The sequence below is a fragment of the Chaetodon auriga genome, chromosome 12 (genome assembly GCF_051107435.1).
Source record: "Chaetodon auriga isolate fChaAug3 chromosome 12, fChaAug3.hap1, whole genome shotgun sequence".
Classification (NCBI taxonomy): Eukaryota; Metazoa; Chordata; class Actinopteri; order Chaetodontiformes; family Chaetodontidae; genus Chaetodon; species Chaetodon auriga.
The window spans coordinates 5,477,743-5,502,275 of NC_135085.1; the positions used below are offsets into that span (position 1 = coordinate 5,477,743).

The 24,533-nt window shown below is 42.2% G+C and overlaps 1 protein-coding gene across 5 annotated transcripts in view; it reads left to right on the forward strand.

Annotated features, from left to right (window-relative positions):
- The window catches only part of astn1 (astrotactin 1), a 361,427-nt gene that overhangs the window by 46,324 nt on the left and 290,570 nt on the right, over nt 1-24,533 (forward strand). For all 5 annotated transcript variants that reach the window (XM_076744683.1, XM_076744682.1, XM_076744685.1 and 2 more), the window contains exon 2: nt 22,232-22,413. In XM_076744683.1, coding sequence (XP_076600798.1) covers nt 22,232-22,413 — 182 coding nt within the window. The remainder of the gene's footprint in view (nt 1-22,231; nt 22,414-24,533) is intronic.

Consider the following 24,533-nt stretch of genomic DNA (forward strand, 5'->3'; position numbering starts at 1 on the left):
AAGATTGTTTCCAAGCCAGGATTGTTTAGCCCTGGTGTCATTTTGGGAGATTTATGGGTACTTTTCTACACCACCTGCCATAAAGCAGTTTTCTCCTTGTGAGTCGGTGTGCAGGGGAACGTGAAACACTATTTTCCGGAGAAAAATACAGTTCTGAGTATCCCAAAGGCTTCATTCACACAGCGGCTCATACGATTCGTTTTCTATTTTTCTCCTTTTCTAACTTGAAAAACTTTACATATAACTCAACATTGGAGGTGAAGATAGAGATGATGCGGACAGAACTGAGCCATGTTAATCAAGTTTTTGTTTATATAGCCCAAAATCACAGGATACGACACCCCTCAGGGCTGTGCAGTGTAGCACATATGTACTATGAAAAAAGTGGTGAAATTACGGCAGAAGTGTGTGTATGTAGAACAGCTCTGCAATGCATGTGGAACAGTCGGAAACGGTCCTAAAACACTTGTCTGAATGGAGATTATTTACCTTTTAAAACGCCTCTTTACAATGAAATCACAGACAAAGCCAGACCTGTCTGTGTGAGGTGAGGGGTTTTTTGTTTTTTAGGTGAATCAATGGCTCTACATGGTAGTTGTAGTATATTGTATTGTATGTATTAACCATTGAAGTTTTCTTGTGAATGCATACCTAAAATGTGTGGCTGATCATGGTAATGATAGTGCAGTGATGCTCCTTTGGACACATTGTATGCACTTACAGTAGATTGTTCCATTTACATTTTAGTATACGGACATGCAGTATTGGCTTTTTCCCTATGGTTGAAATTCAGTTTTTTGTTTTTGTTTATATATATTTTTCTAAAAATAGGCCCTTTCAGATTGCCTTCTTTAAATTGTGTTTGTCAGACATTTTAACATATTTGGCCCGTACAGTAAGTAGAATTGTTTTTACATGATTCCTCTTGTTGTCAGGGTGTGCGTTGATGCTGTTTACGAATCAGCAAGTCCAGCATGGATTAGTCACTACAGAGGTGTTCTGGTAGCTGGGGAGGTGCCAGTTCACCTCCAGGGCACTGCAGAAGTGCTCTTCAGCAAGGCATCTGCCCCTTAACTGCCTGGGGTGCTGCGCTGTGGCAACCCATCACGTTTCTCCACAGCAATTGTGTGTGTGTGTGTGTGTGTGTGTGTAATTACAGTACCAATCACAGTGTAAAGATGAATTTTACTCAAAGTGCTCTTTAAAGCCAAGTGGGGAGTGAAGAGTGTTCTGAATCCATCTGAGAGAAATGCAAATGGTTTAATATCCAATTAGTACACATCTGGAGATAAACTACCCAATTCTGAAAAAAGATATTACTTCAGCAAACATATTGTTCATCATGACTGCTAGATTTTAGTTACGTCGTCTCCACTTTGTCCAGAGAAACATAAAATTACTTTAATTCTGAAGTTTGCAGGGTGTCAAAGGCAAAGATTTCTACTGTTATCCAAATTTCACAATGTTCACACTCTTTAAATGCAAGCAGCAGTCCTATGACTGGACTCCTATCAAAATACATTTCACACATGCACCACCATATCATCACGTCCAGGCTGGTTAAAAAAAAAAAAAAAAAAAAAAAAATGCTCTTCAGCAGCAGGCAGCGTAAACCAAGCTATGATCCACTTGAAACACAGAGAACGTCAGATCGTCCCTCTTATTACAGCCTGTCAGATGGAGAGAATGACTCTGATCCGCCTGTTGCCTCTCGTCAGCGCAGTTATTGAAAATCACCTTCAATTTGCTCCAGATGTAGAGATTGCGAGGGGCAAGTCGCCGTGTTCCGTTTGATGTGACGATCACTCCGATCTTTCCTTTAGACGGGACGGAGGGAGTCAGGCATGATGGGAAAAAAATCAGCAGAATCAGTCAGCGGCAAAGTACAAAAGGCTTAGATAATAGGGCTGTCTTTGAAAATAGAACATGGGGGTGTATGTATGCCAGTGTACATGCCACACATAACACAAGGAGCGCTCCCATTGCTTAATTGATTGTGGAACAGCAGAGTGGATTAAAAGAATATTGTGGCCAAAAATCACATCACGTTTAAAAGGCTCCGATGTTTCTCACATACAGCCTGAGTGATTTCTGTGTACTGTCTGCACTGGCCGTGAAATACCTAATATCAGTGACAGTAACTGTGTCAGAGCGTAATGCATCTGGCTGGGTATTACGGTAACCCTGCCGCTTTGTTATTCTGCACGGAAAATCACATTGCGTGCTTTAGAAATTGCCTGTATGGGATGGTGCTTCTTCATTTTCACTCTGACACCTCATCTTTGTTGCCGCTTTCAAAGCTTCACAGCCAGCAAATAGACCGAGAATCATCTTTGTTTGTATTAGAGTTTTGCCCCAAAAAGAGATTTTTTTTTTTCTGACCCTCAGTGGAACCCTCCTACTGAAACTTTTATGTATTCTTGTGGCACTGTAACCGATTCGCCAACAAAGAAAAAAGAAGGAATAGAAAAGCCCTGCTGTGGGCTTGTGCAGAGCTTCAATCAAAATCCTGGAAGCTAGTTGACATGCAGGGTGTGGAGGTCCCTGCAAACTTATTGAACTTCTTTCTCTTCATTTTTTTTTCACCAGCAGCTTTTTATATTACCTGGCAAAACTTCTCTGTCTTTTTTTTTTTTTCCCGCCCTTTCTCTGTCCAAAGCCAGAGCCTGCGGTTTGAAAGGCTCACTGTCCCTAGATTAGGCTCTGCTGGTGTGTATGATCAATGAACCGGAGCCGGCTCGCGGTCAGAGCAGCGCAGCGGGGTTGCAGCTACATCTCGCCAAGTGGCTGGATGGTGATAAGTTCATTGTTGTGCCTCCTGCGTGCCCCAGATAAGCCCCAGCACGTCGGGAGTTCGCTGCAGCAGCTACAACAGCAGCAGCGGCAGCCCCAGTGTAAGCCGGTTACGGCTGGTCAGACAGCAGCGTTGTGACAGATTGTCATTCCCACCTCTCAGGGTCTTTAGTGCTAATTTACCAGCCTGATTACACAGCAAACAAGTTTGCTGCATTCAACACACGCCGCTTGGATTGTCAAATGACATTGTTGGCACACTGTATTTAACACCAGTTTGAAAGTCTCACAAACTTGTGTTTACACTCCCTGAAAACAACTTGATATTTCCAACAAAGAATGGTAGTTAGAGTGGTACAGTGGATGTGAAAGTCAGCGGAGAGAAGAGAAATCCTTTTCCCTTTCAAAAGTCTGAGAAAATAACCCTGATGATGTCACCTGGGTTATCTTTGAAGGACATTTCCAAGGCATGGGAAGATGCTGTGGCTTTGCATTGAAGGGAATGAAGGACCCAGCTTCTTTGAGCTTGATCCCTATCAGGGACCCTAGGTATCAATGGTACATTTAGGGGTTTCTGACCATGGAGCAAATATGGTTTACACATGGTGGTCCCCTTTTTGTTTGATCTCTTCCATGTGCATTAAGATATGGATGACGAGATATAATTCCTGTGTGGCTGCAGTGAATGCAACGATGAATCAATTCATCGTTTAGTGTGATAAAACATCTAAAAAATAGTAAAATATGCCAAACACAATGTCCTGAACCCCAAGGTGGTGATGTCAATTTGCTTTTCTGGCCAGTTATTCAACTTATTGTCACATTAGACAAAGCAATGCAACAAATCCTCACATTTCAGTAGTTGCAGGAAGGTGGACCTTTGGTATTCTTGCTTGAAAAAAATACCTGAACCATGAAGTGATTATCAAAATAACTGCTGATTCATTTTCTGTCCATCAGCTAATTTATTAAGTGACTAATTGTTGCAACTCTACATTCCTGCCAATGGTTTCACTATTCCACTGATCTATAGGTGCTGGTAATGTGCTGAGAAATGCAGAAAAACGGAAACAATATGTATGGATTGGATTTACTCTTGTAAATGATTATAAAACACGCTAGCCCACCTGCAGATGTGATCTATCAGCTGTGAATGGGGTCTAAAAGTCAGGTTTCTCAGTCTCAGCTGCATCGATTGTGATCTCTCTTTTTTAGATGCATCGCTCACAAGTCTCCTAACTTTGAAAGTGCCACACTAACTCTGTCTGGACTGCCCCTTAAACCCGCTGTTGTCAGAGGACATACTCAGTGAATGTGCAGCAGTATGTCACCAGAAAGAAGCACCGTGCAATGTCAACTTTACCAGAATGAATAACGGGGAAAAAAAAGGTGCAAGTGAATGCAACATACCCCCACCCTCTTGTATAATGCAGTCAATATGTGTTAAAGCCTGCAGTGCTTTTTTTATTGGTGTTAAGAATGTCGGGCCTTTATTTTGGAGCGTGTAGCCTGCCTCACTCAACGGCTTACATTGCTATGCGATCCATACAGCATTGATGTTTTGTCTAAAGCCAGCCTTCCATTGGATGGCCATGTGTAACTGTAGTGAGGGGCTCAACTGACACCAGAGTCATGGATTATACAAATCACAATGCTTTTCTCATATTTTTGCTTTTTATTGAAGTGGGAATAACACAGAGTGGAGAGTCTGTGTCGCTCAAGGGATAGAACAATGTGTCAGAGCAGGAGCTGGAGATTTGTTCTGTCCATGGGTGGAGCATGGTGCTAACTGGTCAAGGTCAACTGCTCATCTTCACTGCACATGAACAGGTAACACATGTAGTCTATATTTTATATATATTGTATATCTTGTGTATAAGTTCAGCTCTTTCTTGGGGAGCATCCAACAAATTGTAAAGATTCTGTTAAGGTATAAAGGAATGATTGATAATAAATCATTATTATAGTGACTTTTCAATGGACTCACCACATTCTGTTGTCTGAATGAATGTTCCTCAGGACTGTGTTGGATCTTCTGACCTCAGCAGGTGCAGTAGATATTACTGGAGTGTGTCTTTCTGCCCTGCTGGAAGCCTCTTAGCTTGAATTGCAGTAGCTTCGTGATTGCCCATGTGTGTCTCTTAAACTCATCTGTCTGGTTTGAGTCTTATTTTCGTCATCTCTGTCAGTTAAGGTGACATTTACTGACTGGCTTTATTGTACAGATTGCGGATTATTACAAGTATTGTACACTATATACCGCTTACTTGAAAAAGCAACATACAGTAGTGTCTTCATTAAGTTTGGTAGGTCAAAAGTGAACCAACTGCCAGGCAGTGCTGTGCTTGACAGTCACTGAAAGAACATGTAATATATCTTAGCTTTCACTACTTTACACTTTTAATAAGAATGAGTTTACTGAGTTAATATACTTTTACAAGGCCATAGCTACAACTGCACAGGTACACTGCAGTTATGCCCACAGTGTTCTGTTTTGTTTTGTTTTGTTTTTTTGTTTTTTTGCAACACTTAAAAATAAGGCAATTAATCACTTTAAGATCTGTCTGATGATAAAATAGAATAAATAGATGGTCATTGGTTAGTCATGTCTTCAAACAAACCTGGCAACACAGTAGACAAAGTTAAAAGACCCACTCTGCTAACATCAGAAGAAATTGTTGACCTTCCAAAGGATAAGCAGTCACAGACAATGAATGGATAACTGCATTAGTATTCAGAGGGTAAAGCAAAGCATATCACAGAGGTTGTATTTAAAGGGAAGCTCACCAATTTTATGGATCACAATTACTTTCCTTGTCATCGTCAGTAGTATGATGTGTTCTGTGGCTCTGGAGGAGCTTTGTCGAGTGAAGACGACACAGAAAGCTCACACTGGAGGTCTGGAGTTTCAAAGATGTGGGCTTATGAGTTTTATGACCGTGAACCATACAGAGGACGGGAAATCTGGATATCGCAGCCTGTCATGCTTTGCTTTTGGTCCTTTTTCAAATTTGTACCTTAAGGGTTTCCTTTGTTATGGAAATGTAATAGTAAATCACTGGAGGACACCTTTAATAAGTGAGGCAATTGCCTATCTGGTAACTAAAGTGTTCATGAGAGGAAATAAGAGAGATGTTTCCACTAAACACAGCATGTTAGGGTATTTGTTTCTGATCAAACCCACATGTAGGCAAAGAAGAGAGAAAGGAACAGTTGAAAGATTTCATACTGACACACCTTTGCACCTAACAAATGTTTCTCGGGGTTACAGAGTATCAGCCACACACTGGCTCCATTCCACTTGAGCAATCAGCCATCACCATGTTTCTCCCCTGTAATCAATATATCACAGACACAAGTACACTAAGGCTGGTTCTACCAACAGTTCTTGGTCCAGACTGTAGTGGGAAAGTTCACTCTGTGGCATCGTGGTAACATGAGCGTTGGGACCCACACATTAGTCAGGTTAATGGCTATTTGATAGAAAATGAGCTTGGATGGCCTCTGATTGGCTGGCAGTGTATTGACTTGCCTCCTGGGCCAGTGAAAGGGAATCAATGCATAATTCCATACATACCCCAATTGCTTCCACATATGAACATTCTGTAGTTATTGTTCTCAACTTGAATGTTCTTGCTGGAAATAATTTATTTGCAGTGAGTGGATGTGGAAAACACAGCCTGGAGTGCATTTGTTCATGATATTGCACTTGCCAGCGTCGATGAAGCACGAGCTTCTGGCCCATACTGTATATACTTTACAACACGACGAGGAACGGCTAGTTATTCAGGCAGTGCTGAGGTACTTGTGCTATTTGGCAGCCATGCTAAATTGCCTTTTGGGAGAGCCAAGCAATCCCTATGGAACGCCATGCTCAAGTATTCAAGGTGACTTGAGTAACAGGGTCACTTTAACTGTTTTCTCTCAGCCATTAAACTTTTCTTCTCAAGTGGGACTACAGGGCACTTGTAGTTTAGTGTGATGAAAAATGAACAGATAAATTGGCAGAGTAAGCCACTGGGACATACTCTACGTCCTTTAACAAGTGGGATAGTTTGGAATACAAGGAAATGGTGGCAAGAATTCCTGAAGATGCTCATTTAGAATATGAAGAAAGAGATTCAGGACTTGTATGGATTTGATCCCAGATGAAAACATGTCTCAGACAAACGGTTACCAAATAATATTTGCAAGCAAGCCTGTGAAAAAAGAAGTAAACTTCTAAACAATCCTACAGCTGCTACACAGTGCAACACAAAGCATGGAGTATGAAAAACATATGAAAGCTGATCGAGCGAGGATGTGAGTGAAACGGGGATTAAGATCTTTTCCACCATCAACACACATTTCTTCATCTCTTGCACATGGAGATTAAACTGTTTTCCATATCCGTGGCTCTGCAGAAGAACAAATGGGTTAACCAATGAGACGTAACAGAAATCGTAATTGCCATTCGTCTCAGGAAAGCAAATGGCTTTGGTGTTTGTTTGGTTCATTGCACCGCGCGTGCCTTCTTTGCCAGGGCTGACGTGCATGTTGAATTAAGTCAGCGTCAAGACGAGTGCATTACAGGAGAGCTGCGTTCCTTTTTGAATGGCTGCTTCCATAATCTCATTCTACGTGGAAGAAACACTTGAATGCCGTGGGTCTTTGTTCTTTGAAGACGGGGGTATATTTTCCATCCACCTGTGAGAGGCATTTCTTTGTTTGTCAATGGAAGTCTCATTTTTGAATACATAATGGAGCAGAATTGTTCTGAGAAGATGAGTTAAAGGGTTGGTTCACCCAAATTATAGCTGAGAGATTCGTATTGCAACTGTTCACGTTTGCTGATGAGTAATTAGTTAAGTAATGTACTTACTATTTCAATGACTACTAAGTAATGAGTAAGTGATTTCTGTTACGGTGAGTCAGAAAATATGTTTTTGTGTCATTTGGGTTAGCTGACCCTTTGACATAACATCAACAGGTGTGTTGTGAAACAGGAAGTCATTCTGATTCCACGGCAGGAAAAGCACAGGTGTGAAAAACAAATTTATTGATGGCTGACTTCCACTTAGCCGCATCAGTTCCAGGGTCCTGTCATACTGTCATGGTTTCCTGGCACACATATTGTATATATACACTTACAAAAGAGCAAAGAGATTATTAATGTGAGTGGAAACACCTGTGTGCTGTGGAAAAGCCCCATGGCAAGAGGAAGACATATCATTAGCTTTGGTGTAATGTAATCAACTGAAATATTCCTCCTCAAAGCATCATTTGCTAGAAATATCAGACAACAGATTAAGCAAGCAACTGTGATTCTACCTGCACACATCAGTGGATGCCGGAGCTCTGCAGTGTTAAGGAGCTGCTTACTCCACTTTGTATCTTCAGCATGTAAGAATCAAACAAAGCCGTAGCCGCAGAGTTAGCAGCCCTAGCTTTATTTTGTTTGCCTCCACATACAGCGATGTGTCACGCCTCAGCACCTTTCATTTAAACGGCTCCGCAACCTGTCGAAACCGTTTTTGAAACCTCCAATTTTGGCAACAATGCGATCCATCTGCTGCGCCTCGCTTTTAATGGGATTCATCTGTGTGATCACATTTGCAGAAACTCTGCAGGGTGTGTGACTTTCCACGAGTGGAATTTGTAATCGCAGCCAAGTGGGGGGTCAGTCTCGCTGAGTCTCATCGCGCTGAGTGTCACATGTCTTTTATACGAGCTCCTGGCCGAACCTCCTGTGATCTCAGCTCACCTTGAAGTGGGCCATTCCTGTCCTCTACGCTCCATGTGCCATACAGAATCATCCCACATGAAATTTTAAAAGAACAACTTCTCAGGCTCGCGCAAATTACCTTTTGGCGGCTGTCTCAGTTAATATGTAAAGTCCCGGCTTGGGTAGCTTGTGAGGAAAGCGACCGACGTTGATTGATTGTGCTGTTTCCTGCTCTCATTCATGTAGAAAATTGGCAAGGCTGAACGACGAACACCTTAAAACGAGCCCAGAAGTGTTCCCTTGGGACATGCGAGCATTTATGTCTGACTGTGAATGACTTCTCCAGCTTTTGTTCTCCTCATGCCTTTTGTTTTTCACTTCTCCATCCCTCACGCAGGGTGCCAGGGGTGCTCTGATGTTAAAACAAAAGATGCAGCGGTTCAGCCATGTCAGTACAACTCAAATATCACAAGGAATACCTTTTTGCAATCTTTCTTCAGGCTTTTTTTTTTTTTTTTTCTTCTACCCATGAAAGTGTTTCAAGTATGAACCTCAGGAGTGTTTTAGCACCATCATCAGGGTTTCTCTTTAATTTTGTCTTTCTGGGAAATATCCTCAGTCATCATGCTGATGAAATTGCTGTAGAAGTTTTTCCATTTTGCCAGCCCAGATTTGCTGACTGTGTTGTGGGTGCTGGTGGTGATAGGGAGCTCTTTGATAAGGATTCTAGACATGTTTGGGCTGCTGTGTGCCTACATGCCTGTGTAGCTCACAGTTTGGGAACTTTGTGTGTGTGTGTGTGTGTGTGTTGTGTTAGGGGGGTTATAGCAGCAGTGGAGGGATTGTACCCTGAAGTTTGAATTTAGATTAGACCTCCGATCAAAACCCAACTCTGTATCTTTCTCATGTTTTCCTTTCTCCCTGCCTCTTGATCCCGTCCACCCTCTCCCCCACTCCCCTCCTTGTCGACTCATCCCATTACACCAGCTTCAATTTTAATGCCCCCCACCCCTCTTTACTATCTTTCCTTCTCCTCCTCGCTCTAACCAGAAGCAATGACTGTGAGAGGAGAGGTATGAGAGGGCAGCTTCCCCTGACACCGCATGAGGATGTGAGCAGAATAGCTTCAGCCTTCACCCCCTCTTACCTCCACACACACACACACACACACACCTCTCTGCTGCTGTTAAATCCCAGTACAAGTGCACAGCTCCGCGGCCATATGGTCTCCCACCCCTTCTCCCTCTCCCACTGGGCAAACAGGCATCGGAAAACAGCATTTCTCTCAGACCGTTGCTTAGCTGCTGATTTTGCCTGGCTCATTGCTTCTGAATGTCTGTCGATATCTTCACATTAAACTATCAGCCCTTTGCTAAAATTTAAAACAGATGCATCCCGTTTAGTCTTTGCCTCTCACGGCTGCTGTCACTGTGCGTTGTGTGCTGTTATAATAAGACACAACGCCTGCATGCCGAAAACAAGAATCAAGATGTTATGTAAAAATACACCTGTCTTATCGAGCTAAAGTGGGGCCAGACCGGAGGGGAGCGTGCCATTAGCTCGAACTCGGACACTTTATACATTCACTTTATATGCCTAAATTAAATTCTGGTCGGATATTAGCACTTATCCCCTGACAGGAAGTTACAAATTGGAATGTAAGAGTGAAAACAGCAGTGAGTGAGCACTGCTGAGAAAGCTGGACTCAACAGTAATGGAGGCTTTTGCTTCTCTTATTCCTTAGTAAAAGGTTGATCAATCGGGTCTGCGAACATAAGTGTTTGTGTTTGTTTATTGACATTGCATTGCAGAATTTCTTCAAACATGAAGGTGACTATATGGTGGTGTGAGTATATGTGCAGACTACGGTATAGTATAGAATTAAGTACTTAGAGAATATTATAGATCCAAGACAAAACTTTAAGAAGGGCAGGACTGAGAGAAAAAGGTGCAATTACAAATCCATCTGCTGCTTCACCACAGACAGCACCATGGATTTATCAATACACAGCAGTTAAACTACTGATATTTCAGAGCCGTGGTCAGGGCCATAGATTCTAGGGTGCACAAACCTCAGTCAGTATAAAGAATCAATGAGTCAGGCAGACTAGACCAACATATTCAACTAACCAAGCCCTCTGCCTCTGCACTGTCTCTGCCACGACGAGATGGAGGGGAGGGGTGGAAGGTTAACGTGGGGGATGCATTTCGGACATTTTGTTGATTCTACATCAAATCACCTGCTGCCCCTGTTTCTTTGAGTTGACTAGCAGTGCATTTTGCATTGATTCCAGTTGAATTATATTAAAAGCTCAATGAAATCCACTCTATAAAAGACATTTTAAAAAAAGAGTTCACTAAATGCATGATGTTTCTAAAGTCAACTATTGATGTTAAATAGTCTTGATCTACTGACCTAAAGAATCATGATTATGATTTTTGCCATAATGGATCAGCCCTGCTAAGAGTTTGGAGTGCTAGCTTTATAAGTAGGGATGAAACGATATATCGAATCTTGCAATTTTCTTATCGAAATATGGCTTGATGCCATCATGGGACAGTGACACTATCTATGATGCTACATGGTCATTTACTGTCCCTCCTTGTTGAAAACTGGATGGTTTTTGTTTGAGTAGCAGAGGCAGCAATAGAAAGAAGAAAGACAGACTCCCATAATCTTCTGCTTGGAAGCCAAGCACTGCTAAAAAAAACAACCCAACGAGAAAATTACGGATGAATGTACCGATAATGAAAAGAGATTGAGGATGCTCCATCGACTTTTAGAGATAATATGTGAGAACATTTTGTTTTACCCATTTCAAGAAATGACTACTGCAAAACAACTTGCAAATACTGTCGGACGACGTTCAGCTGCGCTACGGGAAACAAAACAACAACAAAGCTTCAGCCAGGCCAGAGGGGCCTGAAAGAAACATTTGGGGCCCCGCTTCCATCCAAGAGCTGAAGAAATAACAAGATGCCTCGGTGAATATACAGCCAAAGACTTAAGACCGTTTCCAGTGGTCGACAATGCTGGAGCCAAAGTATACAATTCATCCAAGGCCTCACTTTAGTCACACAGTGATAGCGGCTCTGTACCAAGAAACAAAAGCTAAAGTGAATCAGACCTTTAAAGGAGTAGAGTGCAGCTCAATAAGCACAGATGGATGGACTTGACGAGTGACTTAAAGCTATATTACAGTCACAGCTCACGTTATGAACAGAGAATGGGAAATGAAAGTTTTGTCCCGCAGTCGCGTCGTTTTTTCCAATCACACACTGGACTGAACGTGGCTGAGGTTTTGAAATCTGCTGTTTTGAAGTGGGAGCACAACATGAAGACTTACAATCATCACGGTGTTGCTGTCATTACAGACAATGCAGGAAATATGGATTTAGCAGTGGGAGAGGCTGGACTGTCCCCACACAAAGTGTTCTTCATGCACTTTAAACCTCGCTTCACCAGCGGGTTTGAACGTCGGCCACGCCAGCCCTCTGCTTGGTCGAGTGAGGCGTGCAGCAGCGTTTTTTCACCACAGTTCAACTACGACAGCTGAGCTGACCACCAGACAGAGACTGTTAAACCTGCCAGGACGTAAACGGATCATGGATGCGGTCACCGGGTGGAACAGCTCTTTGAATTGTTTTCTAAAAGGACTTCTACTGACTGCTGCATTGTTTCTGTTTTGATATTGTAAATGGTTCAATCACTTTTCACTCTAATGAAGATCCAAAGCATTCAAGTTTACATCTTTCTAGGGGATGCATATCTAAAGCAGCACATTCACAAAGTACCACGCGTATATATGATGTGGTGACTACATCCCTCAACTTGTTAAATATAATGAGCCCTGTTCGTGCATCATCAAACATCATGTCCTTCTTAATCAGAACAGCAAAGTAGAATTTGTGCCTGCTTCCTGTGTTGCCATCTGCAACTGACAAAAATAAGAAAGAACAAAAGGTTCCACTTTATTGTGATTTTCCAAGAAGCTACATTCACGTGTCATCTCAAACCTTGAGTGAAGCTGCTGGCCGTATGAAATGACTGTGTACCAAAGCTGAACAGGCCTCAGCTGTGCTTTGAAGAAAGGAATAATGGAACAGGTGTCCACATGTCATCAAGACTGTAAATCGTGACTGAGATGTGGCCGTGCTGTGAGGTAGGCTATAGAATGTTTTCATGTGTCTATGTACTGCACTGTACATACACACATTGACATTATAACCAATATGAGATATATGATCAGAGCACTTGACAAGAATAACGGAGAAAATAAAAGACAGGAAGCCTCAGGGACGCTGATGTTGATTTGCTCCGTTGAGCTCTTTGAAAGTTTGCTGGTATTTATAGTTGTGTATTGTGAAGTTGGCCGTGAAAATCAATATCAAGACATCAGTAGATATTCACATGTTGTTTTTTTTTCTTTAAAGGCCTTGAAATCTCTTTTTTGGAGATTTGTTTGTTTTTATTTATTTATCTTTTTGAAAAGCAGTGAAACAGACTGCATGCTGATTGCAGTTGGAGCCGAATTAAAATTCACAGCACAGTGCATCATCGCCCCAACTAGACTCAGGAAAACTGGTTTCTATGCTGGGTTGAGTAATGACTCAGCATAACATAAAACACCTTGAGCCATATAAATCACTGCATGTGCCTGCCCTTGGTGTTAACTGAGAGTGAGCACATGCTGAAGTATGTTGTAAGGTGAAGTCAATCTGTTCAAAAATAACTGCCAAAGTCCGCCTGCAGTCAGAGGGGAAAGAGCACTTTTCATGCTACATACCAGTTCTAAGAGTGGGGCGAAGAGTGAAGAAGTGTCAAAGTTAAGGGACTAGTTGAACATTTCCAGAGGAGATGTCCATCAATCATATCATTGGACAGTCTTGTTGCCTGCTGCATTGGCATTTTTTTTTTTTGCCTAATGTAACAATATGACACCAACCAAATGAAGCATAGACTCATAGCATGCACTATATACTGTTTGTATGTGACATGGCAAAGGGGCACAGCTTCAGCGCACCCACTCAGCAGCCTTCCCTTAATATTCAGCACATTAAAATTTTCACCTTATGAGACGATACGTTATCACATTGCGGATAATCTCATATCCCGTTCAGAGGAATCTCAAATATAGAAGCTGAGATGTGCTGAAATTACAATATGCGCTATATTGTGGCCGAGCTTTTTTGAGTGATGGTTGTCACGATCCCTTCAAGATGGGTTTCCATGGCAATATTGAGATGACTCCATCCATGCCACACATGCAAACAGACATATGCGGGATAGGGACATAAGATTCATATAGACAGACAATCTGGACTTTGCCAGCTCACAAACGTCCACCATAGATACTATGAAACAAAGGTTTTATGTGAAAGTCATCCTTTAACCCTCTGTCGAGGCTAAAATCTGTGTTTACTATGTTAAGTGGATCCTCCACAGCCCACTCAGAAATCAGCATCACTTTGGTGGAGTTAGAGGACAGGCTTGAAGGGCGACCTCCATGTGTTCACACTGGAATAATGATCTGGAAATTAGAGCCCTGTCTCTCCTTCATACTCTTCGTCTCTCAGCTGCGGGGCTCTCAGCTCAACAATGTCGTGTTCTCTTTAATAGTCGTTTATTACTGCTAAGTTTGGGGAATTCAGAATCAACAGCACCAAAGTAATTTCTGCTTATCGCCATGCCCTCTGGTGACCGCTCAATGTGACGATTGTTATCGTTGTCTCAGTAGAACAGTGTTTAGAGGGAGAGAGTACACTTGTGGCTTTACAACCTCTGGGAAAGGAGAGAGACACAGGCTGCATTTTGTGTGGAGATACGGGATTTAGAGTTTTTTTTAAATAACACTGTGGGTGTCGTTACATTGGTACATTAGGTATTTATACATGTATTTACTCTGTATATTTCGATTAGTGGTGATTTATTAGTTCATTTGTGTTTGTTTGAGATAAGTGCTGCAAGTCCCAATATAAAGTAATGACGGCAAGGTCTGCGGATTATCCTGAGTAAGAACGACACAGATGCTGCTGTTGAATTTTTTAAACATAGCTTTCCAAGGCTGTGAGCACAGCCGATGAAGAGAAGTAAGAACAGTTCATTTAAACTCTGCCTGCAACTACCTACACATATTATAACTCGCCTGTCTTTCCCGGTGTATTCCTGTAAATGAACACATCTTTAATTATTTTCCTTTTCTATTTTTCTATTTTGTTTTTTTTTTTCAGTTTTTTCAATTTTGCTACTCTGTTATCATTATGAATCATTTCTGATCATGGGAATGGGCTGTTTGCAGATGACGTCACTCTTTTGTTGGGGTGCGAACTACAGATGGAAGGCCAGATTCCCTAAACTCAAAATGCTTATGGTTTTGTGTCATTTACGGTTGCTCAGATTGATCAAACCGAGAAACCAGGAAGAGCTTTGACTGAGTACCAAATGTTGTTCTTAAAGGTGAAAAATGCAAGATATTGAATGAAAGATGCCGGAAAAAATGGCTGATTTCCACCATTAGCCGAGTCGGCTAATGGTGTTACATTAGCTATTGTTTTAAATCTATTATGATAGATTTAAAGTAATCGGTTTAAGCAACATGACTAACACTTGTTACATCAGCCTTAGCAGTTTCACTTAAGACAGCTGAGCCTAAATAACGTACCGTCTTGTTTCAAGACAATCCGCGTATTTAGTGCCATTTCACCGGACCTTTGCGAGTGGTTAGCCTAGCTAACAACCGTAACGTAAACATCACTCATACTCCACGTTAAATTACCTAAAACAGGTAAATGTAAATAACATACCCTGTCTTGTTTAGCTACGATCCATGTGGCATTTCACTGGACCTTTGCGAGTGGTTAACCTAGCAAACAACCGTAATACCGCGGCGCTGTATGTTTGCTGCTCGGTTAATCCGCAGGAAAATGAAAAACTATGCACCTTTTGGAAAAAACCAAACAGTCATCCTGGAGCACTTGTTGTGGACCCAGCCGCTAACAAGAAAACTGTATGCCTCCATACTTCATCTAATTTAATTTGTTCTCTCAAGTGGAGCGATGTCTACTGCCTCAGAAGCAGCAAAACTCTCAGTTCAGTTGAAAAATCGCTCTTTTCATAACGTAAGGGTCACATCCAACATATGTTCTGATTTTGTGTGTCTACCTTTCTTTCCGAATTTCACCTAAACTCGCCCAGTAAGACCTTTCCTTCATCTACCCCATTGCAGTTTTCACTTCTGGCCCTCCGTCTGAATTTAACGGCATGTGGCTACAAACAACCTATTCTTATTATAGCCCCTATAACAGTTAAAAGTTGATTAATTGGGGGTTGCAAAGCCAGATGTTTTGAAAAAGTTGCAAAGATGACATTGGAGTGTTTAAATACAGGAGAAACAATCATGGTGACATGCAGTGAAATAGTGGACCACACAAGGTGTGAACTCCAATCACACAACAGACTATAGTCTCGAATGTCATGACCTGAAAGTTGCCGAATTAAAAAAAAAGACCCCAGTGATGAGGAGGCCAAGAGAAACGTCCTCAGCTCTTCACTTTACTGACAACTGATGTGTCAGTGGGTGTGACAGCAGCCAATCAGCCTGCACAAACAGGACAGAAAGGTGAATTTGACCGACAACAGATGACCCCTCTGATTATCACATTTGTACGTGTGTTAACGCTCAAATTTGACTCTGAAAGAGTGTGTCAAAGGAGAAACTTAACTGAAGCACATTTGATCATTTTATCATATTACAAAGCTGATTCTAAAAGGTTTCCTCCTTTTGGTAGATTTACTTCACACTTGCTGGATGAAAAAACCTTACATGGCATTAAATTAGTTTTAGGCCACAATGACTTGTTTAGGACATAAAATACAAAGTTTAGGAGTTGGACTTGATTTGAGATTTGTTGATTTTTACTTCATGACTTGCAAAACAAAGACTTTTCCCTTCTCTGATGTCTGGTCGGCCGCTGTGGAAAAACCTCTTAAGAGCTGCATTTTTTGAATGCTGAAGGATTAATTGGGGTGCAACTTCATCAAAATCTCAGCTGGGTCAAATTCTGAAAGCGTGTAGAAGATACTGATTTATATAGTTGGTAAACCCTACGAACGGGCTTCAAATTATCAGAGAGACCAATTAAAAGCCCTCAATGAGAGATTGCACTGAGTTGCAGCAGCTCGTGGAGCAGCAGCTGACCCAAAGGTGACGTCAGGGCTCTGCACTCTGATCCAATCACCTCTATTGTATTGAGGTGGCAATTTAATATTCAGTAAACTTTATTATTTAAATTCAGGAGACAAAAATCTAATAACCTGAACAAATGGAATCCAAACTATAGGCTTGGTCAGAAGTACATGATCATGTGTGTTGTAATATGGATGAACTGACCCGTTCATGTATTGTAGTGACAGTAAGCACAAAGAGACATTGTAACAGTAAGCTGCAGCCCCAAAAAGGTCCCAGAGGGCCTGTATGAGTCTGTTGCAGCCCCTCATCTTATCCAGCACTTTCCAACAAGATGAATGATTTTATTCCAGCACTGACTCTTCACTGTGATGTTATTGCCTGGAACAGAACAAAACCTCCCCGCTGGGTGCTAAAATCTGACAGCATTATATCGCTGAATTCTCCAGAAATGTGCCCATCATGTCCCCAAAAACTGCACCAGACAGACTGCTGTAATTTGTTTATTTCTCTGGTGTTGCATTCATCTTGCCACAGTAAGTATTGAATTCATTTTTAAACTCTTAAATCCCCCGCGAGACTTTTCTAATTATATCAGTTGTGCTTGGATAAGCAGAGGTCTTTGAGACTTGTGACTTGGAGAATTGGAACAAGATTTTCCTGAGTTTGGCATCTCATTTTAATGCAAAGTGCTTTGAACGATATACATGTAAGCAAACCTGGGACAGCCACAAGACGCACTCTGACTTCTTGCTAATCTATCATATTCATGCAGTCCGAGTGGTCTGCCAGTCAATTAGGGAGCAGAGAAGGGCCTCGTGCTGGGACCCTCTGTGGTGGTACCGCACATTTGTTTATGCTGCGATTAAAGATTAGGATTTGTAAATGCTTAAGATAGATGCTCTGTCAGTTTAATTTTCAAGGAATTGAAACTCCTTGAATCTAAGTGGTTCAACAAATCTGCATTCAGTGGAGGAGCACTAATATTGTGGCATAATCAGATTACTTTGAGCCATTTTAATGCTGGTAGGTGGCCACTTTCTCTTTTCTATCTCTCCCTCTCCACCACTCTCCACAGCTCCTCTCCATCCTCCTCCCCATCTTTCTTTCTCTCTCTCTCTTTTTCTTGATCTTTCTTTCTTTCTGTCGTCCCTACTCCTCCTTGGCTGCTGGGTGGTACTGTACACGGCCTCGTGCAGTAAGGCAGCAGTCTCATTAATCCTGCTCTCATGGCAAACTAGTCCCCAGGGGGAGAACGAGCACACGTTTTAAAAGTGCCCTGTCACACTGTGGCACATCATTTGCATTTAGGTTAAAACCGGCCGGGACTCTTAAATCTTATCTATGGGCAGAGGGAACTCCCTCTTCACTGCGGCATGAGGGCATCAGTTATTGTCAGGCCAAACCTTATTATACACTCACAATTACAAACACACACACACACACACACACACACACTGCTGTGTCACAGTAAAAGCATTAAGTAGTTTGGTTTGTAAACAGGTTATAATCCATATAAGGGTGATGGCTATTATCCAGCATGCAAGTGTTTTCTTTGCCAGTAATCAGTGTAATGGGCTGTCTGACAAAGAAGGTGGTGTACTCTCACCCAGCTGGAAGAGACGTGCTGGTAGGGACCGCATTGTAATTTTATGTATGTACAGTGTGTGCACAAAATATTAATGATGGCTGCTCTTACCATGAATAGTTTAGCCAGGTAAATGCTTACATAGATGGTGCACATAGACTGTGGTGGCCATTTACATGAGACATTAGTTAGCTCGCTACTTTAAAAAGCCCAGGAGATCAAAAACAAAATCAGGATAGCATGGCTAAAAGTCTGCAGCTGCACTACTGTGAGGCTGGTCACAACAGCTTTGAACCAGATACTAATATTAGCATCCTAACACGCTCATAATGACACTTAGCATGCTGAGCCTAGCCGGAATAGTGTTTGTTTCATGTGTTAGCACGCTAACACTTGTCACTGAGTGCTAATTAGTGCTAAACTCGTACCACGGTGATCCATCCAACAGTTGTGAGACCCCTCAGATCAAAGTCATTGTATGTGGGGTGAGTTAAATATTTCAGATGATATGGAAATAGAAGATAAAAGGGCGACTCAGCTGGGGGCCTAACCAGAAACCGATGGAAAAATGGTCAAAATGATGCAACAGAGGGTGCAATATTATGATAAGCTCCAAAAAACCCTGGTCCTACATTTCCCACAATGCAACAAAAAGCATTTTGTTAAACCCTTCTTACCTGGTTGCATGTATTGCTTTGCCAGCCCCAACCACGCCGCGCCCCCACTGAAACCAAGTAGCTTAAGCCCTTGCTATCATTTTTACAAGCTCGGTGTGTGTGGGGGGGGGGCAACCCCGCAGACACCCAGCCTGGCCCCTCCTAGCCCGAAGACACAGCTGCAGTAGTTGAAGAGGTCGATGTGTTCACTGGGGAAAGGACAGCTTGCAATCCGCTGATCCAGCACCTCCGCTGGCTGTTTGTTTTCCAAACCAACCGCAAGGAAAACACAGGCACAACTGGAGAGTACAGCCTCTAAACTGTTAACTCAACACTCTGATAAACCGTAACATTAAATTCATCAAATTCAGTGCACCATGTTTCCCGTTACGGCTCGGAGGTGTGACCTGTGTGAGCACAGTTTCCATGGGAACACAGCCATCGAGGCACTCGTCATACGGAAGTGGCCGTGGCTTCGTCTGAACTGGGTTGGGCAACACCCTTGCCTGTAACACAGCCTGGTCATACATCATACAGCTGTTTTTTACAGGCTGTGTAGCACTCCCGATGACTGTCATGTGCAAACTTAATTCTACCCCTTAATAAGCCTGAATGACTAAGTGCAAGGACTTTATCTCTGATCTTTAATCACTTATGTCATTACATTAAAGCATGAATCCCAGACACAGATGAAACAGGCCAAACAAACCAACAAAATAAAGCCGTGAATCAGTTGGGAACCACCCTGTGCAGGTGCAAAGGTGGTGTAATTCCATGTTCCTAAAGTTTTGCACACTGTAAAAGGCTGTGATCAGCAGTAAAATCTTGCTTGCAGCTACATCTTAGGCAGTAATCAGTGTAATGGCCTTGTGTAGCACGAGGTCAGTCTGTGCTTATACATAGCTTTCGACACAAGGCCCTTACAGTGATAAGTAGGTTTTGTGGTGTGAGAGAGCTGGATGTCTTGAGTGTTTCAGTCTACACGGCTCCGTCGCCTTCCCCTGGCTTTCCAGTCCTCGTTGTTCCCGTCCTAATTCTCTTCTCCCATGCTAACACAAGTGCCTGAACTTACTGCTTGAGTCATTCATTTCTGGGCTTTTTCCTTTGATCAGGCGTAATCCTCATTATTATTTACAGACCGTGATTTCTCCCAGCATCCATCGCTGCACCGCAGCACGAATAAACCAGCACATAGTATGGACTTTGATCAATTATGGACTATTCACTAATGGCCTGTGTCCCTTCAGTGCACCCCCACCATCCCTCTCTGCTCTGCATTGTGCTTGCTCTGCTTCTCTGTTAAGTTCATTGTGACATCTGTGAGTAAAACGAGCTTTAAATGATTTGATAGCTTGTGTACCAGAGAGCTGGCATAGTATGTCTGGATAATAGTTTTGTGTGCAGCACAGGGTCATGCTAGCAATTAGTGTAATAGTCTATTTCATGGCAGAGTGTCCAAAGTAATCCATAAACAGAATAAGGAGTGGTGAAAAATGGCAGCATGTTTCAGTTTGTGATGGAGCAGTGTGTGTGTGTGTGTGTGTGTGTGTGTGTGTGTGTGTGTAAATGTAAACAAATACATTACAACAACAACATTTTTATTTGTTGAAATTGACATAATTTCATGTAAGAAACTTATATTGGTTGAAAATTATATCAGTGAGCAAAGATTTGGTCACTTGCAAGTTAACAGCATCTAAATGAATTTGAATTTAATTGAAGGTGTGTTTTTATTCTCCATCTAACTGTTGCTTGAACAGCTTTTGAATTACTGCATGTCGATGTACAGTTAAGACCAAAAAGTGCCGAAACACCATTTGATTATAAAACTCCCTTTCTAACCAAATGCAGCCCAGTTTGTCTAAACATCTTTTGACCTGCAAATAGCCAAATAACCTCTTCATGTTTACTGTGGTAACTCCAGTGGAGCCATAAAATCTGGCCAAGAACACGTTTGTTCAGCTCCAGCAGCAGCCTGTTGGAGCAGTGTGGAGATGGGCTTCGCTCTGGAGTCCCTGTTGCACTTTCTTTGTCCTCTGTTTCAATTTATGTCTTTTCATTGGTGCTCTAACTTCTCATGACTTATGAGCGTGATGCATCTTTGCTACTCTTTACACTTACATAACAGAAAATCGCCCATAAAGCTCCGTCATGCATTTCTAATATTTTCCATTTCTGCTCTGTGTGTGTGTTTTGGCGTACATAAATAATAATTCAAACAGCGAGGAGTGTAATGTGTTGTCTGAGGAGCTGAGGTATGACACAAAGCACAATGTTTCATATGCTCTGCTGCCTCCACACAATCACTGTTTACTCACCTTTATCTTTTGAGGTTAATAATTTCTTGTGATTTTTGTTCTGCCTAACATAAATAGAAACTCGGCTGATAGAGAGGTTTCATGAAGGTGATGGCTGGCATTGACTGCACATGAAGTGCAATTGGCCATCGTTTACTCCTCCACCCAAGCACTTGAACGTGATTATTGCGTTATTTTGGACCTAAATAATCATTGGACTGCAGCATATGAGTGGCTGCTTTCAATGCTAATCATTTTGAGCTAAATGCTAACATGAGGATACTGACATGCTCACAATTTCTCTGTTAACATGCAGGTTTAACGCTGACATTGTTCACCAATTGAGTTTGGCATACTAACATTTGCTAATCATCAACATACAGCTGACCATTTAGCATGACCTCTAGACATGCCAGGCGAAATGTCCATTAGGGTACATCATCAGGGAACCATGAATGTGCCCAATTTTGAGCCAAATCAAGTTGATGCTGAGATATTTTTCCTGGATAACTAAGACTTTGACCTTCTTGTAGCAGTAGATAAAACATCAGGGGATCACCAATGTCAAGTGGGATTCAACATCTGGGGAGCATAAATATCTCAACCAAATTCAATGGAAACCCATCCAATATTTGTTGGCGTGGTGGCGCCAGAGGAAATGTTAGAGATCACTGAAATCATGAGGATTCATCCTGCAAGGGGCATGAATGTGTGTGACATACAGCGAGTGTGACTAAAAATGCGAAATGGAACCTGTCCTGTTTAACAGTTTTAATAATGAATTCTTAAAATTAGCATGAACTCCGTTGTATCTCATTCATTAGCAGGTGTCTTTTAAATGTTAAATCTAAATGATTCAAATTAAACCCTAAATTAAAGTCTTGTCTGATAAACTGCTCAGATTCCAGTGGATCTCCATACGTTGGCGGTGGTTGAAAGGAAACGTGCTGCAGCACCAAAGCGCCTCTCATTTAGTTCCCTTTTTTTTTTTGTCTGTTGTCTGGCAGAGATCTCTGGGAATTCAGAGGACATCCCTCTGGTGCGCTGGAGGCAGCAGTGGCTGGAAAATGGCACTCTGCTCTTCCACATTCATCACCAGGACGGCAGCCTGAACCTCCCGGAACCCACCGAAGACCCAGCCAACGATTCTGCGAAGGAGGAGCTCCGCATCCTGCACATCTCTGTCATGGTACAACTCTCTGTGTTCACACAGCAGCTGGAAATGGAGACAGTTCAGAGGCCTTATAGCACAATATATGTTGATATGCAGTCAAAAAAACTTTCATTTGCAAAATTAAGAAGATAAAGGAAACAAATAGCTTTTCTCACTCTGTTTCGACGTCATTAAGATAGATACTTCATTGAAATATAAAGAAGTTCTTGACTGCGGTTGAGTTATTTTCCCTGAAGCTGATACATATTCAAAGATATCATCTCTGAGATGAGATAACATGTCCCTCCCTCTTCTTTTTGTTTCCCTGTGTATTCCAAATGAATCAGCTGACTGCACACTTTTTCAGGGTTTTAGCGAGCAGATAAATCCTGCAGATGCCCGTCCCGGCACAATGGCTGTTTTAGAGGCAAATATTATTCATTTACAAAGCAGCTCTGTGTATTACAGTTCACTCTCTGGTGTAATAACTCTTCTTCATGGCAAATGTAGACGATATCTCAGTCAAAGCTTTTAAGAAAAGCTCTACCGCTGTCACATTTGTTTGTACTGGACACATATCGAGTGTGTAGTGTGCCACAGGGCAGGGACATGCTCATCGCGGTGTATGGTGTGTGTTCACAACTGCAAAGACACAAAGGGAGTCAGGGGGAACTCCTGTATTGAAGCAGTGGGTTTCCTACTGATTAAAACATAAAAAAAAAAATTGTGCTTTTACTCTCAAAGAGACAGTTCACAGACTATAGGCAGCAAAATGTTCTGTGTTTCTGAGGGGAACATACATTTATAAAGGAGACGGTGCAAAATGTAGATTTTTGCATGCGTGCACTGTATCAAACCTTATCTGCTATGTCGGCAGAGTAGGAAATGAATCCTTAGATCTCACAGCTTCCTCCTCTTGCCTGAGGAAATGTATATTTATTAGATCTTAGATATGCCACACCTACTCCCAGTGCCCTTTTCCAGCCCAAAGACATTACAATCGTGCTTTGATGGATGATATGTATTTTCAGACATTGAAAGCATATTATAGCTGCATACACAAATGATTAGTCAGCCTGGGAAGACTTTTGCCAGCAGCTACATCTGCCGAACGCAGGCAGGGCGCCGCTGAATGTCACCGATCTTGAGACCTTCAAACACGTAACTGACCTTGACTTCCCTCTGCATGTTTTGCATGTATTAGCAAACGCGGGGCCGATCTGCCGGCTGCACAGGCTTGAGTGATGACAACATTTTTATGTGGAAATGAGGTAGCCAGTGCGAGGGTTCTGCTTCTTACCTCTTTGATTTTCCTCTAATCTCGTATTTTTACTCCCCGCTCTATCTGCATTTCACATCCCATCAACCTCAGGTCTGTGTCTTTGTGCTCCCTGCTCTGCTAATTCCTCATCCTGAAAGAGCCGCGGCAGTCGCGCTGCCACAGGGGTGTTTTCATGAAGGTGTGGGTAGAGAAGGATTAGCATGCAGATATGAGCAGACCGTGACAACAGATGGAAGCGGTGTTGCCGCTGCGCTGCCCAGGCCCCGCTGCAGCTTGCCACCCGGCTGGAGGCCCCGACCTATAAATCCAAAGCCGTGTCACTTGTTCAGTTCCTTGTGGATACAAAAAGAGTCCTGTGAAGGCTGCTTTACAGGCTTTTTAGCTCAAGCACACACCTGTCACTGGACCTCTTTACATTGTAGTGTTGGGAGACTGCAGGACAGCCGCGGGCAGCAGAGGTAGTAGTGTGGGGGGTGAATAAAAAAAGCACTGGGATACACCTGTGAATGTCTTAATTGCTTTAGATCATGTTCAGAAACCTTCCTGGTGTTTTGTTATGCGGTACCCATCAGGGAGGAAACGTGATGAAACAAAAGAAAATCGTTTCTAATCCTGTTTTTTAATCTAGTTTTAGTCAATGAAACCTTTTTCACTCATCAGGGTACTCTATGTTGAACATTTTAGTCAGTTTTGTACATCATTTTAGTCAAAGTCATTTCACATAAGATGTTATCTCATCATTTTCTGATGTGACACACAGGTTGAAGGACTCAGAATGCAGCTTTGCAGACATTGTTTGGCCCAGTGGGGTGATGATATCAGTTTAAGAATACATCCAGATTTATTTTGATGCCAAATCAAATCAAATGAGGAC